Below are 14,661 nucleotides of genomic sequence, written 5' to 3'. Positions count from 1 at the left end.
GAGCAGAGAGAAACCACAGCAGCAGCAGCTCTCTGCAGAGTTAAGGGAAACGCGGGAACGCGAGGAACCATCCGGCCAACCCGCCTGGGGTGACTTTACTGCTAGAAAGAGATGTGCAACGGGAAAGACCCTCTGTCCCCCTTTCTCAGGACTTGAAAGGCACTGGTGAGCGGTTTCCACTTAATGAGCAGCCTCTGAAACCTCACGACAGCGGTAATGAACCCGGATTATTGCCGATCCCATTTTACAGACGAGGACACTGAAGCTCCAAGAGGCGAGGGTCCCCCAGCAGGGCTGGGATCAGGCAGCTCGGGCACTCCCGGGCACGTCCACCAGGTGGGGGTCAGCGCCAAGGGACTGAGCGGTCGGGGCGGCGGGGGTTCGGGGCGGGGGTGGGGGTTGAGGGGTTGTGCTGGCCGCCATCGGTCCCTCCCTCGCACCCTCCCAGCCCCGCCCGGGTCCCGCCCGCCGGGGGAGGCGGGTCCTGGCGCCCGCGCGGTCCGCGCCCACGGGCCGAGCCGGGCGGCAGCGCGGGGCCGTCGGGCCGGGGAGCATGGCGGCGGGCACGCTGCTGCTGGGCCTGGCGCTGGCGGCGCTGGCGGGGCGCGGGGCGCGCGCGGGCATGGGCGCGTGCTACGACGGCGCGGGGCGCCCTCAGCGCTGCCTGCCCGAGTTCGAGAACGCGGCGTTCGGCCGGCGCGCCGAGGCCTCGCACACGTGCGGCCGGCCGCCCGAGGACTTCTGCCCGCACGTGGGCGCGCCTGCCGCGGGGGCGCAGTGCCAGCGCTGCGACGCCGCCGACCCCGAGCGCCACCACAACGCCTCCTACCTCACCGACTTCCACAGCCACGACGACAGCACCTGGTGGCAGAGCCCGTCCATGGCCTTTGGCGTGCAGTACCCCACCTCGGTCAACATCACCCTCCGCCTGGGTAAGCGCGCCCCGGGCGCCGCCGCCACCTCGGGCCTTGGCCCCTCCCCACCGCGGGCCCGAGGCGAGAGGCGCAGCTACCGCGTGCCGTGGATTGGCTGTAGGACCAAGGGATGGTAGGCCTCGGGGACGGGACCCATGCCCCCCGGTAGCTGGAAGGGTAGACTGATGGTGCCCCTCGGGGCTGGGAGGGGCGCGAAGCCTCCTCGGAGCCTTTTGCCGGCAGTGGATCTGGGTTCAACGACAGCGCCCTGGATTAGTTGTCCATGCTAGACCCAGAGTGGTGGTGGGGAAGGCGGGGAGGTGACCCACCGGGGGTGAGCTAGTCCGCCCCCTAGGGCAGGAGCTCCTGATCCTGGGTCCTCTGGGCGCCTTCGGGGCGCATGAATCCCCAAGGCTGTGCGCCATCCCTGGGTGTCTTCGCGGGGATGGGAGCCAGGGCGCTCATCACCAGAGGGTTTAGCCCCCTGGGCAGCAGCCAGACTTCATTCTGATGTCCGGCAGCTGGGCCGGATGGCGTGGCCTCTCTGCTCTGCCCATGCCTGCCCCCACCTACCCCCACACCGAGGAACAGAAGCCCTTCGATCCCGGAACCAGAGTCCCAAGTCTGGACCGGGCCCTTCCCTCCCGCCCCACCCCCATTCGGGGAATGGGAATGCCCGCTTCCCCTCCGAGTCCAGCCCCGTCCTGGTCCTCCTGGGGCCCCCACCTGTGCGGGCCATGAGCCGGGCATCTCCTCTGTCGCTGCCCACACAGCCCTTCAGGGAGCGCGCGTTTCAGTCCACACTCCAGTATCTGTGGCTCAAAATCTCCCAAAGCTTTGAAAACTCAGAGTATTTTTAGAAGTCATTTTGGCTGCTAAACCTGAGTGAGGCTACTTATAGACCTTGTTTATCCTAGTGAGAGTGAAATTCATACGTTTTGCTGCTGAAATCTCATTTGCGTACAGCTGGTGGCCCCAGACCTGGCTGGGGGTGTTAACACGGTTCATGGTGTAAGGACTGCATCATCTCCCTAAACTCTGGAAAGTTCTGAATTCTGAAACACATCTGGAGCCAAGCAGTTTGGATAAGGGATTATGAGACCGTGTCCCCATTTTTCAGATGAGAAAATTGAGGCTCAGAGACGTTAAGTGTTTTGCCCAAAGACACAGAGCTGCTAAATCACAGTCTGGACATGAACATCTTTGTATATCCAAGGTCAGAGGATAAACTCCTTAACATGAGCTCCTCCCGTCAATGGAGTTGGCTCTTCCCAGCCCTGGGTGACAGCGCCCTGGGGAGGGCTGGGAAATGACATTTAAGCGAGATGGGGGACACCGAGTGCCCTCAGCAGAGCAGGCATGTACCAGCTGCCGGCCAAGAAACTCAGTTTCCCAGGGTCTTGCCCCCTTCCATTGGCCTGTCGGGACCACTAGGTGGGACTTCTGGATGGGGCAAGGTCTCTATCCAGGCAGGCGACAGGAAACCAGTTGTGTGGGGGAGGTTGGGGGAGCTGGCTAGACGGCCTGGCAGGACCCCAAGGCCACAGGGGAAGAGATCTGGGACAGGGTGGGGGCTGTGGGGAGACGTGCTGTTCCGGGACCGGGTGCGGGCTTGGCCGGTGTGTCACATGTGTCAGCAGAGCCCCGGACACAGGCCAGGGGCTCAGCCCAGGCACAGAGAAGGTGGGGGGAGGTGGCAGGCGGCCGAGCATGGGGAGGGGGGCAGCTCCTGGTTCCGGGGCGCCGTGTGCACTGCGGCCTCTGGACCTCTGCCGAGAACTGCAGGGCCCCGTGGACCCTCTGTAAGCAGGGAAACTGAGGCTCAGAGACTCGGCACTGGGAGTGTGGAGCCAGGACCCCACACGCAGTCACACACACATGCTCTCACACTCACACGTTTACACACATTCGCACACTCACACACATCCCCCCTCCCCGTGTGTCTGACCCTCACCCGAGTTCTCCCCATTGTGCTGTGCAGCACCAGGCACATAGGGGGCTCCAGAAGTGTTTGTACAGTGAATGAATGAAGGAATGAGTGAATGACAATGACAATGCCACCTCCTCCGTCCTGTGCTCTGGGCCCAGCTCAGGGTCCTCTTCTGCCTGCTCTGGGAAACTGAAAAGGTAGAAGTCCGGAAATGGAGCTTCAGACTCAGGCCCAGCTCAGCCACTGGGTGGGCAAAGGCCATGCCCTGGCTGTGCCTCGGTTTCCTCTCCTGTAAAATAGGCACGAGAGCTGCCCCCTCCGGGTGGCTGTACAGGTTCCGTGGGCTCAGGTCTGCCAGGTGCTTACGGAGCTGTGACAGTCCTTGTGTGTGACCAGCATCACTCCACTGAGAGCAGCTCTGGGCTGAGGTCCCCCCTGGGGGTGGCCTCTATCGAAGGACTGAGAAATGCTGGCCGCGCTGGCCGGAAGGAGACGTCCTGTCTCCGGGCCCACACTGGAGACCCACGGCCGCCCCAGACTTGGCCCCTTGTGGGTTCCGTTCAACTTCACTTTGCTCCACGCTAGGCCGTGGATTGCCTGGTCTTAGGAGAGGAAGAGGTCTGGGGTTGCCAGGGTGTTCCCAGTGAGGGCTCCGGTCGTCAGACGAGGTAGGATGGGGAGCCCCTCCTCCTGGTCCTCAGGCCACCTCTGCTGGCTCTGTCCCCCTCTCCTTGACGGCTCATGGGAAGGGAGAGTGGGTGGCCGGCTCTGGCCCGCGGAGTCCCCGAGGGAGTGGGGTGAGGGGCAGAGGAGGGAGAGGCAGCCGGTCAGCCCCGGGATGGAGGTCGCCGCTTTCCCAGCCCCCTGCGAGCTCGCAGACATCTGTTCCAAATCCCGGAGTCGCTAAGCCGAGCCTTCCTGTCTGGGATGAAAGGAGCAGCAGGGGCCGCCAGCTCTGAGCCCTCCGCTGGGGCTGGGGCCTGGGGGAGAGTGGGGGTGTGAGGGGAGGTGGATGGTCATCAGGGGTAACAGACACTCTGCAGGGGGCTCTGACTACGTGCTAAGAACCCCACTGAGTCCGCACCCCAACCCAGCAGGCTTGGCTGTTTTACAGACAGGGAAACTGAGGTTCTGATGATGAAATCAGTTGCCCAGCGTCACGTGGCCGATGGATGGTAGACCCGGGGCCCCTCCCCAACTGCGCTGCACTTGGGAATGCGAAGCGTCCAGATTAGGCCAGTCTGAGCCTTGACTTTTGGCCAGAGTTGGGGGGGGGTCTCCCTTTTTTTGCTTGTATGCTTTCTTGGATTCCTGAGAATCTTCTGGAACCACAGAAAGACACTTGAGTCCCGAGCAGATGAATTTGAGCCCCGGAGTGAGGGGGAAGTTGCAGGAGTGAGGTGGGTGGGCTCCTGCCTGCCCTGCTCAGCCTCAGGTCCCCACCGCCCGTGTGCAGGCTGGCTGTCCGTGCATTCCTTCCACCGTGCGCCTCGGCTGTGCTGGGCGGGGTCAGGCCACCAGAGACGGGCTGGGCCCAGGACCCAGGTGAAGGAGGACTGATGCTCTGGGGACACACACAGGGTAAAGGGCCTCGCTGAGGCCTGAAGGGTGGCAGGAGTTGATCAAAGAGCGAAGGACCCTCCAGGTCAAGGGGACGGCACAGGGGAGGCGGCATGTTCTTGGAGCCGCACGGCTGGGATGGCGGAGTGGACGGCCCAGATGGCGGAGTGGAGGGGACGAGAAGACAGTGGGGTGCGGCCCAGGGTTGGGGGCTGGATGTGAGCAGGACCCTGGCGGCCCCAACGAGCCTGAAGCCAGCTGGGTCTCCTGAGCTTTGGCTCCAGCGCGTCTTCCTGTTGGGTGGGCGGCCGTGTTTGCGTTGGCTGGGGCCAGCGCTGGGGGCCAAGTCCTCCCCCTTTCTCCCTGGGGGTTCTGGCTGGAACGCTGGGCCCCAGGCAGGCCAGGGGGTCAAGGCAGTGGCCCTGGTGAGCCTCCGCCCACAGAAGCAGCCCCCGCATGGCCCTGGGGCCCAGCCGGCCCTCTCTGGCTTCCCGGGACTGAGCCAGGAGTGGCCGGAGTGGGGAGTCCCCAGCCCTGGAGGCATGCAGGCAGCCTCCCGTCGGCCTCCCGACCTCCGATGGTCCCTACCCACCCCCACTCTGGCGCAGCCGGCTGCCCTTCAGCAGCCATGGGTGCGCCCTGACTGCTCTCTTTCCTCCTGGGCTTTGTGTATGCCGCTGTGTCCGCCTCACCGCCAGCCGGCATGCTTTCCCTTCCCGCCTTCTGGATAACCCTATCTCATTCGTGAAAAAACAACCGAGCACCTGCTGTCTGCCAGTCCCCGTGCCAGGCCCTGGGCACGCAGCAGCGGACAAAATTCTGCCACATGCCGTGTCCTGCACTCAGTGGAGCGGTGCCCTCCTCCGGGAAGCCCCCCATGCCTGTGCATGGGTTCTTACAGCTTCTCACCTTTCCCCCAACAGTCTGGTTGTAGCCGAGTAGAGGGTCGGGTTTGTCTGCGTCGTCGATCCCAGCCCCTGGCTGCAGAGGGAAGGCCTATTTTCACAGCTGTCCCCTGGCGCCAGCACCAGCCCCCTCCCGGTAAATGCAGGACGGGTGAATGCATGGAAGAGCAGCTAACGTCGGGTCGTGCGCATGCTACATGCCCGGGACTGTTGTAGATGCTTTGCAGGCATTTTCTCATTAAATCTGTTATTGTTATGCCCCTTTTGCAAATGGGGAAACTGAGGCTCTCCATCCAAGTCACTTGCCCAGTTTACTTGAGGGAGGTTAGGTGTTTTGCGTAATGCCACAGAGCCGGGAAGTGGTGGAGCGGGGATATTTCGTGAAGCCAAGTGCATCACGGCTGCGCCACATTCCTCATGGGACGAGGGAATGAGTGAATGAATGCCTCCCCAGCTTTCCAGATGCATCCTGAGCTCCTAGGCTGTGGCCCCCAGGCTTCCTCCCGGCCCTGGCCCTGCAGTCCAGGCCAGGCTCTGGCCGCTCCACTGGCCTCCCATCCCCTCCTCCCCCTCCTCTCCGTGCCCGCCCTGCACCAGGTGCACCCCTCCCCATCTGTGCCCCTGGCTTTGCTTATTGGGACTGTGGTCGACATTCGGGACTCCGCCTGCGCCTCTCGCCCAGTCTCCCACCTGTGCCCTTGACCTAGGAATCCGAGCATCCTCCTGGACGTCAGCCCTTGGATGTCACACGAGGCCCTAAAACTTAGGGTCCGCAGGGAAAGGCACCGTTATTCACAGCAGCAGCGGGGTGGAAGGAACCCGCGTCCATTGACAGAGGATGGATAAGCAAGATGCGGTGGATCCGCACATTGGAATCTTATCCAGCTCAACAAGGAAGGAGATTCTGACACCGGCTCCAACACGGATGAACTTTGGGAACACGATGCTATGCGAAACAGGCCAGGCACAAAAGGACAATTGCCATGTCATTCCCCTGATATGGGGCCCCTAGAACAGTGTCATTTATAGAGAGACAGAATGGTGGGGGCCAGGGGCTGGGGGGAGAAGGATTGGGGAGTTGCTGTTTAAGGGGGACAGACTTTCAGTCTGGGAAGATGATAAAGTTCTGGAGATGGGAGGTGGTGATGGTTGTACAACAATGCGAATGTGCTTAATGCAGTGAACTGTACACCTAAAAATGGTTAAGATGGTACATTTTATGTTATATGTATTTAAAATTAAAAAGTAAAGGCGTCCTCCTGCTGTCTGTCCATGCACCGAAGCAAGAAGCTCAGGAGTCAACTGCATCTTCCCTCCTCAGCCCTTTGACGTCAGCCTTCACCAGATCACTAGATCGTTCTCTGGAATATTCTTTGTGTTTGCCCTGCACTCCATGATTCCCACTCATCCCCTCATCTGTCCCCTGAGCTATTGCAATGGTCTTGAATGCCCTGCCATCCTCCTCGCAAACTTGTAATTTGCACATTTCAGTCTTGTATGTCTCAGTTCAGACTGGACCTCAGAATCCTTCTTAACACAAAGTTCTAAGCAATAATCAACTAGACAAAACCTGTTCACTCTGCCCAGGTTAGACAGTAGGCTTGACAATCTTGATCCATATTTGGGGTTTAGACACTTGGTCCAAAGATGAGAGCACCGTGATGGGCCCAGCCTAGATTCACCGAGGCTTGCCTGGTGTCTGGGATCGTGGTCATGGGGATTCCCTGGCTCCTCAGAGATTCACCGTGCCCCAGATTGCCAAGAGCTAGGGTGGGAGAGGGAGACGGGAAGGGTGGATGGCCAGGTGATAGGGCTGGGGGCCCTGCCTGCTGTGGAACCCCGCAGGCTGGGAGCCGCTCTCCCTCCCGACCTGGTTCTAATGCTCGCAGTGGGCAGGGCGGCCTCGCCCGGGCATTCTCAGCTCAGCGCCCCCCCATCCCTCCCAGCCCCCCCCAGCCCACTGCTCCCAGATGGCTCCAATTAAAGGGCTTTGTTTTCTTTCCATTTCCCAAAATAAGGCTCTGTTCCGAACTCCTTCTGCGCCATCGGTGCCGGATGTGGGCGGCCGGGTTTTATGACTGCCCTGGTGTCATTCCTGACGGGCTTTATGTCCCAGCTGGTTGCAGAGGACACGGCCTGGCGCTCTCTGGCAGCCTCTGCAGTCTCCCTGGGCGCCAGCACCGCCTTCTTGGGCTGCCCCCTCCCTCGGGCACCCACAGAGCCCTGGACGGAGGGTGGCCTGCTTCAGGGCAGTGCCTCTGGGGGCAGACGAGCCTGCAGTCGAGTAGACACTCAGCTGTCTTCTGCGTGACCTTGGGCGGGTCCCCTTCTCCTGCCCCAGCCTCAGGCTCCTCGTTAGTGATGGATGGAACATTTGGGATCTCAGGCATACAGCGTGCGGAAAGCCCGGAGCAAAGTGCCTGGCACGCAGGTGCTCACTAAGTGCTGGCTGTTGTTAGAAAGACTCTTGGGGGTCACGGATGCAGACGCACCGTGACAGGGTCAGCCGTGTTGGGCCTGCCTGTCTCAACCCACTCGCTGGATTATAAACTCCTTGAAGGTGCAAATTATTCTTCATCTTCACCCCCTCATTCAGCGAGCATTTAGTGAGCGCCTGCTGTATGACAGTGCTGTGCTCAGCTCTAAGGATTCCCAACCCCTGTCCCACGGGCATCACAGAGTGGTGAGATGGGCGGGCGATTACAGAGCAGAGTAAGAAGCCCAGGGAGGCCGGGGGAGCACCGGCAAGGCGCCCAAACCACAGCTCCAGGGACGGGCAGCCATCAGCCAGAGAAGGCGAGAAGAAGGGTGGTCCATGCCAGGCTGAGTCTGGGGCATGTGGTCAATCTGCTAAGCCAGTGGATGAGCAGGGATGCATGTGAGCCAGCCAGGGAACAGCATTCCAGGCAGAGGGAACAGCATATTGGGCGAGTGGGAGGTGAGGGAGCCATGTGCTCCCAAGCAGGGTCAGCCCCTGTTAACAGTTGGGGATGACCTTTGGGCCCAGCCTTCCTGACGGGAACATGCCTATGTCGGCCCCCGGAGCTTGCAAGGGTCTGGGGTGGAGCTGCAAATTTAATTATTGTTGCTGTTTAGAGGATATTGGGGCTGTTTCCTTCCCCAGCCCTCGGGTTGCCTTTGGCAGAAACCTTTTCATCACAAAGCGAGGATTAAGTTGCTTTCTTGGCCCTTCTAATTAACTCTTGTAACACAAAGTCTCTGCCACATCTCTGTGATGTTCCCGTGTCTTCGCTTCCCTCCTGGCTTGGCAAGGAAGAGGAAAAGCCCAGCCCTTGAGCTTGCTCCTTTGCATGAAATCCCAGTGACTGCCTTTTTCCCATCACGCTTCGAGCTGCCAGCTACCTTTTAAGTGGCTCCAAGCTCCCCTCCCGCAAGGCGTCTGGCTGCTAGATGTTTACAGAGGAGGCTGGGCCTGGGGACCCGTGGCAGCCTCCGCACAGCATCCTTTCGTGAACGCACATCAGGGGCACGTCCCTGCCTGGTTCCGAGGCCCGGAGTCTGCTTGGCATGGCAGCAGCCACCAGGCCACCCCCAACACCGACTCCGGTGGCTGCGCATGCTTTCTTTTAAGGGATTGAAGACAGTGCCAAGCTGTGCTGCCATGTAACTTTGAAAAACAGCTTAAAACAGAACATGGCAAGGCAGTTGCTTTAGAAAAAAAATCTTTTTAATGTGTTTTTTTCTCCAGTTTTTAAATTAGAACAATCTTCGTGGGAGAAAACTGGGAAAGAGTAGCACAATTGAAAAGGGAAGAAGAGTCACTCTGGGTCCTCTGCCCTGGGGACAACCGCGCTGGTCCGTTTGACGTCTTTCTTTTCTGCCCCTTCTTTAGGGACTTTCTTTTTTTTTTTTGAGGAGGATTAGCCCTGAGCTAACTACTGCCAATCCTCCTCTTTTTGCTGAGGAAGACTGGCCCTGAGCTAACATCCATGCCCATCTTCCTCTATTTTATACGTGGGACGCCTGCCACTGCATGGCTTGACAAGCGGTGCCATGTCCGCACCTGGGATCCGAACTGGCAAACCCCCGGCCGCCAAAGCCGAACATGTGACCTTAACCACTGCGCCACCAGGCTGGCCCCTTTTTAGGGATTTTTAATGTAATCTGCTGATGCTGAACTTGTGCTCTTGTGTCTTCTTTTTATTCAACATTTGGACCTAAGCTTTCCCCGTGTATTGTAAACTCCTTGTCAGCTTGTTTCAGCGGCTTTAATCATCTGCTGAGTTTTTCTCCTACCGTTTATTAAGTGTTTCTGGCTCCAGTTTTTCCCCCAGTAGAAAAAAGGCCTACATGGACATTGTCACGCGTTTAGGCTCCTTTCCTTGTTCAAGTGCCCAGCAGTGGGATTCTCGTGCCAAAGGCAAGGATGCTTTCATGGCTTTTCATCACAAAAGCGCCTTCCCAAAGGGCCAATATATGTATATTTTCCCCAGATTTTCCTTTTATTGTGGAAAAATACACATAACAAAATTTACTGTCTTAACCATTTTTAAGTATCCAGTTCAGGGGCATTAAGCACATTCCCATCGCTGTGCCACCGTCACCACCATCCGTCCCCAGAACTTTTCCGTCTTCTTAAACTGGAACTCTGTCCCGTTGCACACTCACTCCCCAGCCCCTCCCCAGCCCCTGGTCGCCCCCGTCCTCCTTTCTGTCTCTCTGAGTTTGACCCCTCCAGGGACCGCATGTCAGTGGAATCACACAGTGTTTGTCTTTTTGTGCCTGGCTTATTTCTTTTAGGATAACGTCCTCAAAGTTCAACCATGGTGTAGCACATAGCAAAATTTCCTTCCTTTTAAAGGCTGGATAATATTCCATTGTGTGTGTGGACCACATTTTACTTACCCATCACCTGTTGATGGACAGTTGGGTTGCCTCCACCTTTTGGCTGTTGTGAATAATGCAGCTCTGAACAGTGTGTGCACACACGCCTCTTCAAGACCTGGCTTTCAGTTCTTTTGGGTGTATATTCAAAAGCGGAATTGCTGGATCATACGGTAATTCTGTTTTTAATTTTTTGAGGAATCTCCAAGCCGTTTTTCATAGCAAATGCACCATTTTACGTTCCCACCACGTAACTGGAACAAGGCTGCGATTTCTCCCCATCCTTGCCAACACTTGTTATTACTTGTTTTTTCTTTTAAATAGCAGCCATCCTAATGGATATGAGATCCAGTTTTTAAAAATCTATGTAACTGCCTTATGGAGATGTAATTCACCACACCATTCACCCATCTAAAGTGTGCAATCCACTGGTTTTTGGGACATTCATAGTTATATGCCGATCACCACAATCGGTTTTGGAGCATTCTTGTCACCCCCAAAAGAAACCCTGGTCCCATTAGCAGTCACCCCCATCTCCACGCCCCGCCCCTTCCAGACCCTGACAGCCCTGATCTCCTTTCTGTCCTTATGGACTCTGGTCTTCGGGACGCTTCCCGTAAGTGGAATCATGCAATGAGTGGTCTTTCCTGATTAGCTGCTTTCACTTATCGTGATGTCTTCAAGGTCCATCCGCGTTGTAGTGTGGGTCAGTTCTTCATTCCTTTACATTGCCCAATAATGTTCCATGGGGTGATCCACCACATTTTATTTATTCGTTTGTCAATTGATGAGCCTTCGAGTTGTTTCCGCTCCTCGGCTGTTGAGTCACGCTGCTGTGAACATTCGTGGACGAGTTTTGTGTGGACATGTGTTTTCATTTCGCTTGGGTATATCCTAGGAGCGGGATGGCTGAGTCATATGATGACTCGATGTGTCACGTTTTGAGGAACCGCCAGACCGTTTTCCAGAACAGCTGCGCCATTTTACATTCCCACCAGCAGTGTATGAGGCTCCAAATTCTCCACATCCATATGAACACTTCTTATTATCTGTGGTTTTGATTGGATCCACCTTAGGGGAGAGAAGTGGTATCTCGTTGGGGTTTTGATTTGCATTTCCCTCATGGCTAATGACGTTGAACATCTTTCCTTTTTTTTTTTGAGGAAGATTAGCCCTGATCTAACTGCTGCCAATCCTCCTCTTTTTGCTGAGGAAGACTGGCCCTGAGCTAACATCCGTGCCCATCTTCCTCCACTTTATATGTGGGATGCCTGCCACAGCATGGCATGCCAAGCGGTGCCATGTCCACACCCGGGATCCGAACCGGTGAACCCCGGGCCGCCGAGAAGCAGAACATGTGCGCTTAACCACTGCACCACCGGGCCGGCCCCGAGCATCTTCTTATGTGCTTATTGGCCGTTCGTGTATCTTCTCTGGAGAAATGTCTATTTAGAGCCTTTGCCCATTCTTTATATAAATAATTTTAAAATGTATTTCTATAAATAAATAATAAGTAATTGGGTTATTTGTCTTTTTATTATTGAGCTGTAAGAATTCTCTATACAGTCTAGATCAATCCCTTATCAGATAGATGATTTGCAAATATTTCCTCCCATTCTGTGGGTTGGCTTTTCATTTTCTCCATGGTGTCTTTAGAAGCATGAAAGTTTTTGATTTTTTTTTTTGAGGAAGACTGGTCCTGAGCTAACATCCGTGCCCATCTTCCTCTATTTTGTATGTGGGACGCTGCCACAGCATGGCTTGATGAGCGGTGCGTAGGTGCACGCCTGGGATCTGAACCTGTGGACCCCTGGCTGCCGAAGCGGAATGTGTGAACTTAACTGCTGTGCCACTGGGCCGGCCCCCAAAAGTTTTTGGTTTTGATCAAGTCCAGTTCATCTATTTTTTCTTTTGTCACTTGTGCTTTTGGTGTCATATCTAAGAAGGCTTTGCCTCACCCGGGTCACGAAGATTTACTTTGGTATTTTCTTCTAAAAGTTTTATAATTTTGGCTCTTCCATAGAGCCAAGATGTTTAAACAGAGGGTTAAAGTGGTTTCGTCTCAGCACGTAAGGAAGACTGTGGACGGTGATGGAGGTGGCAGCAGCGGGCAGGCCTCCTGGGGTGTCTGGGACCACGGGTGGAGGGGCCGGGGAGAAGGACCAGGAGCAGACCTGGGAAGGGGAGCAGGTGTGTTCTGTGCTGCCCTGGGGAATGGGAGTCTCCTGCTAGTGGTAGAACTGGAAGGGCTCCGTCCATTGGTCATTCATTCATTCATTCATTCACTCATGTGCATGAACATGAGTGAATGGCTGCGGGGTGTCAGACACTCTGCTAGGCACTAGGAGGGGCAAAGTTTAAAAATGAAAAGCCAAGTGCCTGCCTGAGGATCTCCCTCCAGTGCGGGATGCAGGTCGATGAGCAGTAATTCCCTGGTGATGGGGTGAGCGGGGAGAGGTGAGCATAGAACGCTCAGTGTGATGCTCAGGTGTTTGTTGTACTGAGGAGGGCCCCCACCCCAGCGGGGGGAGGACTTGGGGGTGGGGGTCAGCTAAAGGAAAGCTTCTGTGAGGAGGGGGCACCTGAGTGGAGTCAGGAGGTGAGTGACGGGGAGTGGATGGTGGCATCTCAGGCAGGGGGAATCGCCTTTCTAAAGGAACCCATTTCTGCCTTCTTGTTGCTGAAATAATTCATGCCCTTGGTCTAGAAGCCCAGTGCTTCCTCACCTTGGCCTGGCGAAGGTGCAGCGCCCACCCCCACCCCAGCCTCCCTCCCCAGCGCCCCCTCCCCAGCACAGCCGCTCTCCACTCTGGGGCGTTGCTGTTCCGTGGCCTTCGATCTCCCAGCCGTGAGCCTGCACTGCCTCTCCTGGTCTTTCTGTTCCTAAGCCTTGCTTGCTGACACCCCACGAGGGCAGGTGAGGACATAGTGGTCCCTCTGTCGCCCAGCCCTGCTCCCCTCCCACAGCCCCCGTCTTCTGCCGCCTCCCGGGACAGCTCTGAGTAGCTGTGGTGGATCTGGGTTCATTGCTGTGGGCACTCCCGGGCGTGACGGTGGCAGCTGGGCCGAGAGGAGGGTGGGGTGGGTGCCTGAAGCTTGAAGACCCTCCATGTTGGTGTTGACGGCATGGGGGAGGGGAGTGGGGCTAAAGCCCATGGAGAGGAGAGGCCACTGGGGGAGGGGGGTTGAGCAGAGGGGGCCGAGAATGGGACCCCCGAGGCAGGGGTAGGGAGGAGGTACACAGGAGCAAGACCCCAGAGGGAGGGCTGCACAGTGGCCTCAGGGAGAGGGGTTCCAAGGTAACGGGAATGACCAGGGGCCCAGGAAATAGGCGAGGTGGGTGCCCTGGCTGTGGCCATGAGGGGCTGTTGGGGAGGGGGCTTTGCAAGAGCGGTCTCTGTCAAGTGGCCCAGAGAAGCTGGACGGCAATGGACTGAGGGTTAAGTTGGGAGATGAGGCGGTGGGGCCAGCGGATACAGACTTCTCTTGAGAAATTTGGGTCAGGGGGGAAGTTAGATGGAAGTGAGAGGAATAGAGGGGTCCAGGGAGGATTGCATTAGGATTGGGGGGGCTTAGAACAGGCATGTCTGCAGACTCCAGGGGTCTGAAGTCCCTGGGAGGGAGTGAGGCCAGAGGCACGGGTGGAAAGGTCGGCTTTGTTGGGGGGTAGTAAAAGAAATAACTTTCTAACAGTAGAGCCGTCTCCTTCAGGATGTGGCAACATCTCATTGCTGGAGATATCTGAGCAAAAAGTGACGGCTGCCTGTCAGTGGTGTTACGATGCACATTCCTGTGCAGGGAGGCAGATTGGCCTAGATAAGGAGCGGCAAATACCTCGCGAGCGTGCTAGTGTTGTCCTGTCCGGTGCCCCTGACGGACATCACTTGTCGATCATGACACTCCCAGCACAGCGCTCCAGACAGCCTGCTCTCCCTGGACCAGGATTCTGACCCTCCCTTCCCTTCTGTAAAACGGGTCCCCATCTTCCCGCTGCAGGGAAAGCTTACGAGATCACCTACGTGAGGCTGAAGTTCCACACCAGTCGCCCCGAGAGCTTTGCCATCTACAAGCGCAGCCGGGCGGGCGGCCCGTGGGAGCCCTACCAGTACTACAGCGCCTCCTGCCAGAAGACCTACGGCCGGCCCGAGGGCCAGTACCTGCGGCCCGGCGAGGACGAGCGCGTGGCCTTCTGCACCTCGGAGTTCAGTGACATCTCCCCGCTCAGCGGGGGCAACGTGGCCTTCTCCACTCTGGAGGGCCGGCCCAGCGCCTACAACTTTGAGGAGAGCCCTGTGCTGCAGGTCAGAGAGGAGTGGGGGTGCGGGCGGGCCCCCCGGGTCGGGGGAACCACAGGAAAGTTGAAGTGGCGGGACACTGGGGCCCTACGAGATCCCATGGTTTTTGGATTTTGAACAACAGAAGCCTTTGTTGTGTCTAAATCTTTTGTGGACCCCAATAGTGAAATAGATGGAAGCAGGGCTCAGTCGAGCAGAGTTGTCCATTCCCT

At 57.3% G+C, this 14,661-nt stretch overlaps 1 protein-coding gene across 1 annotated transcript in view; it reads left to right on the top strand.

Annotated features, from left to right (window-relative positions):
• The first annotated feature begins 496 nt into the window (after nt 1–496).
• Nucleotides 497–14,661, top strand: part of LAMC3 (laminin subunit gamma 3) — a 59,996-nt gene continuing 45,831 nt past the window's right edge. Inside the window, exons 1-2 of the mRNA XM_044778541.2 lie at nt 497–932; nt 14,151–14,455. Of these exons, the coding sequence (XP_044634476.2) occupies nt 554–932; nt 14,151–14,455 (684 nt within the window). The 5' untranslated portion in view covers nt 497–553. The remainder of the gene's footprint in view (nt 933–14,150; nt 14,456–14,661) is intronic.

This window comes from Equus asinus, chromosome 10 (assembly GCF_041296235.1).
Source record: "Equus asinus isolate D_3611 breed Donkey chromosome 10, EquAss-T2T_v2, whole genome shotgun sequence".
NCBI classification, from domain to species: domain Eukaryota; kingdom Metazoa; phylum Chordata; class Mammalia; order Perissodactyla; family Equidae; genus Equus; species Equus asinus.
Note: the sequence above shows the minus strand (reverse complement) of the source record. Positions and strands in the feature narration are given on the sequence as shown.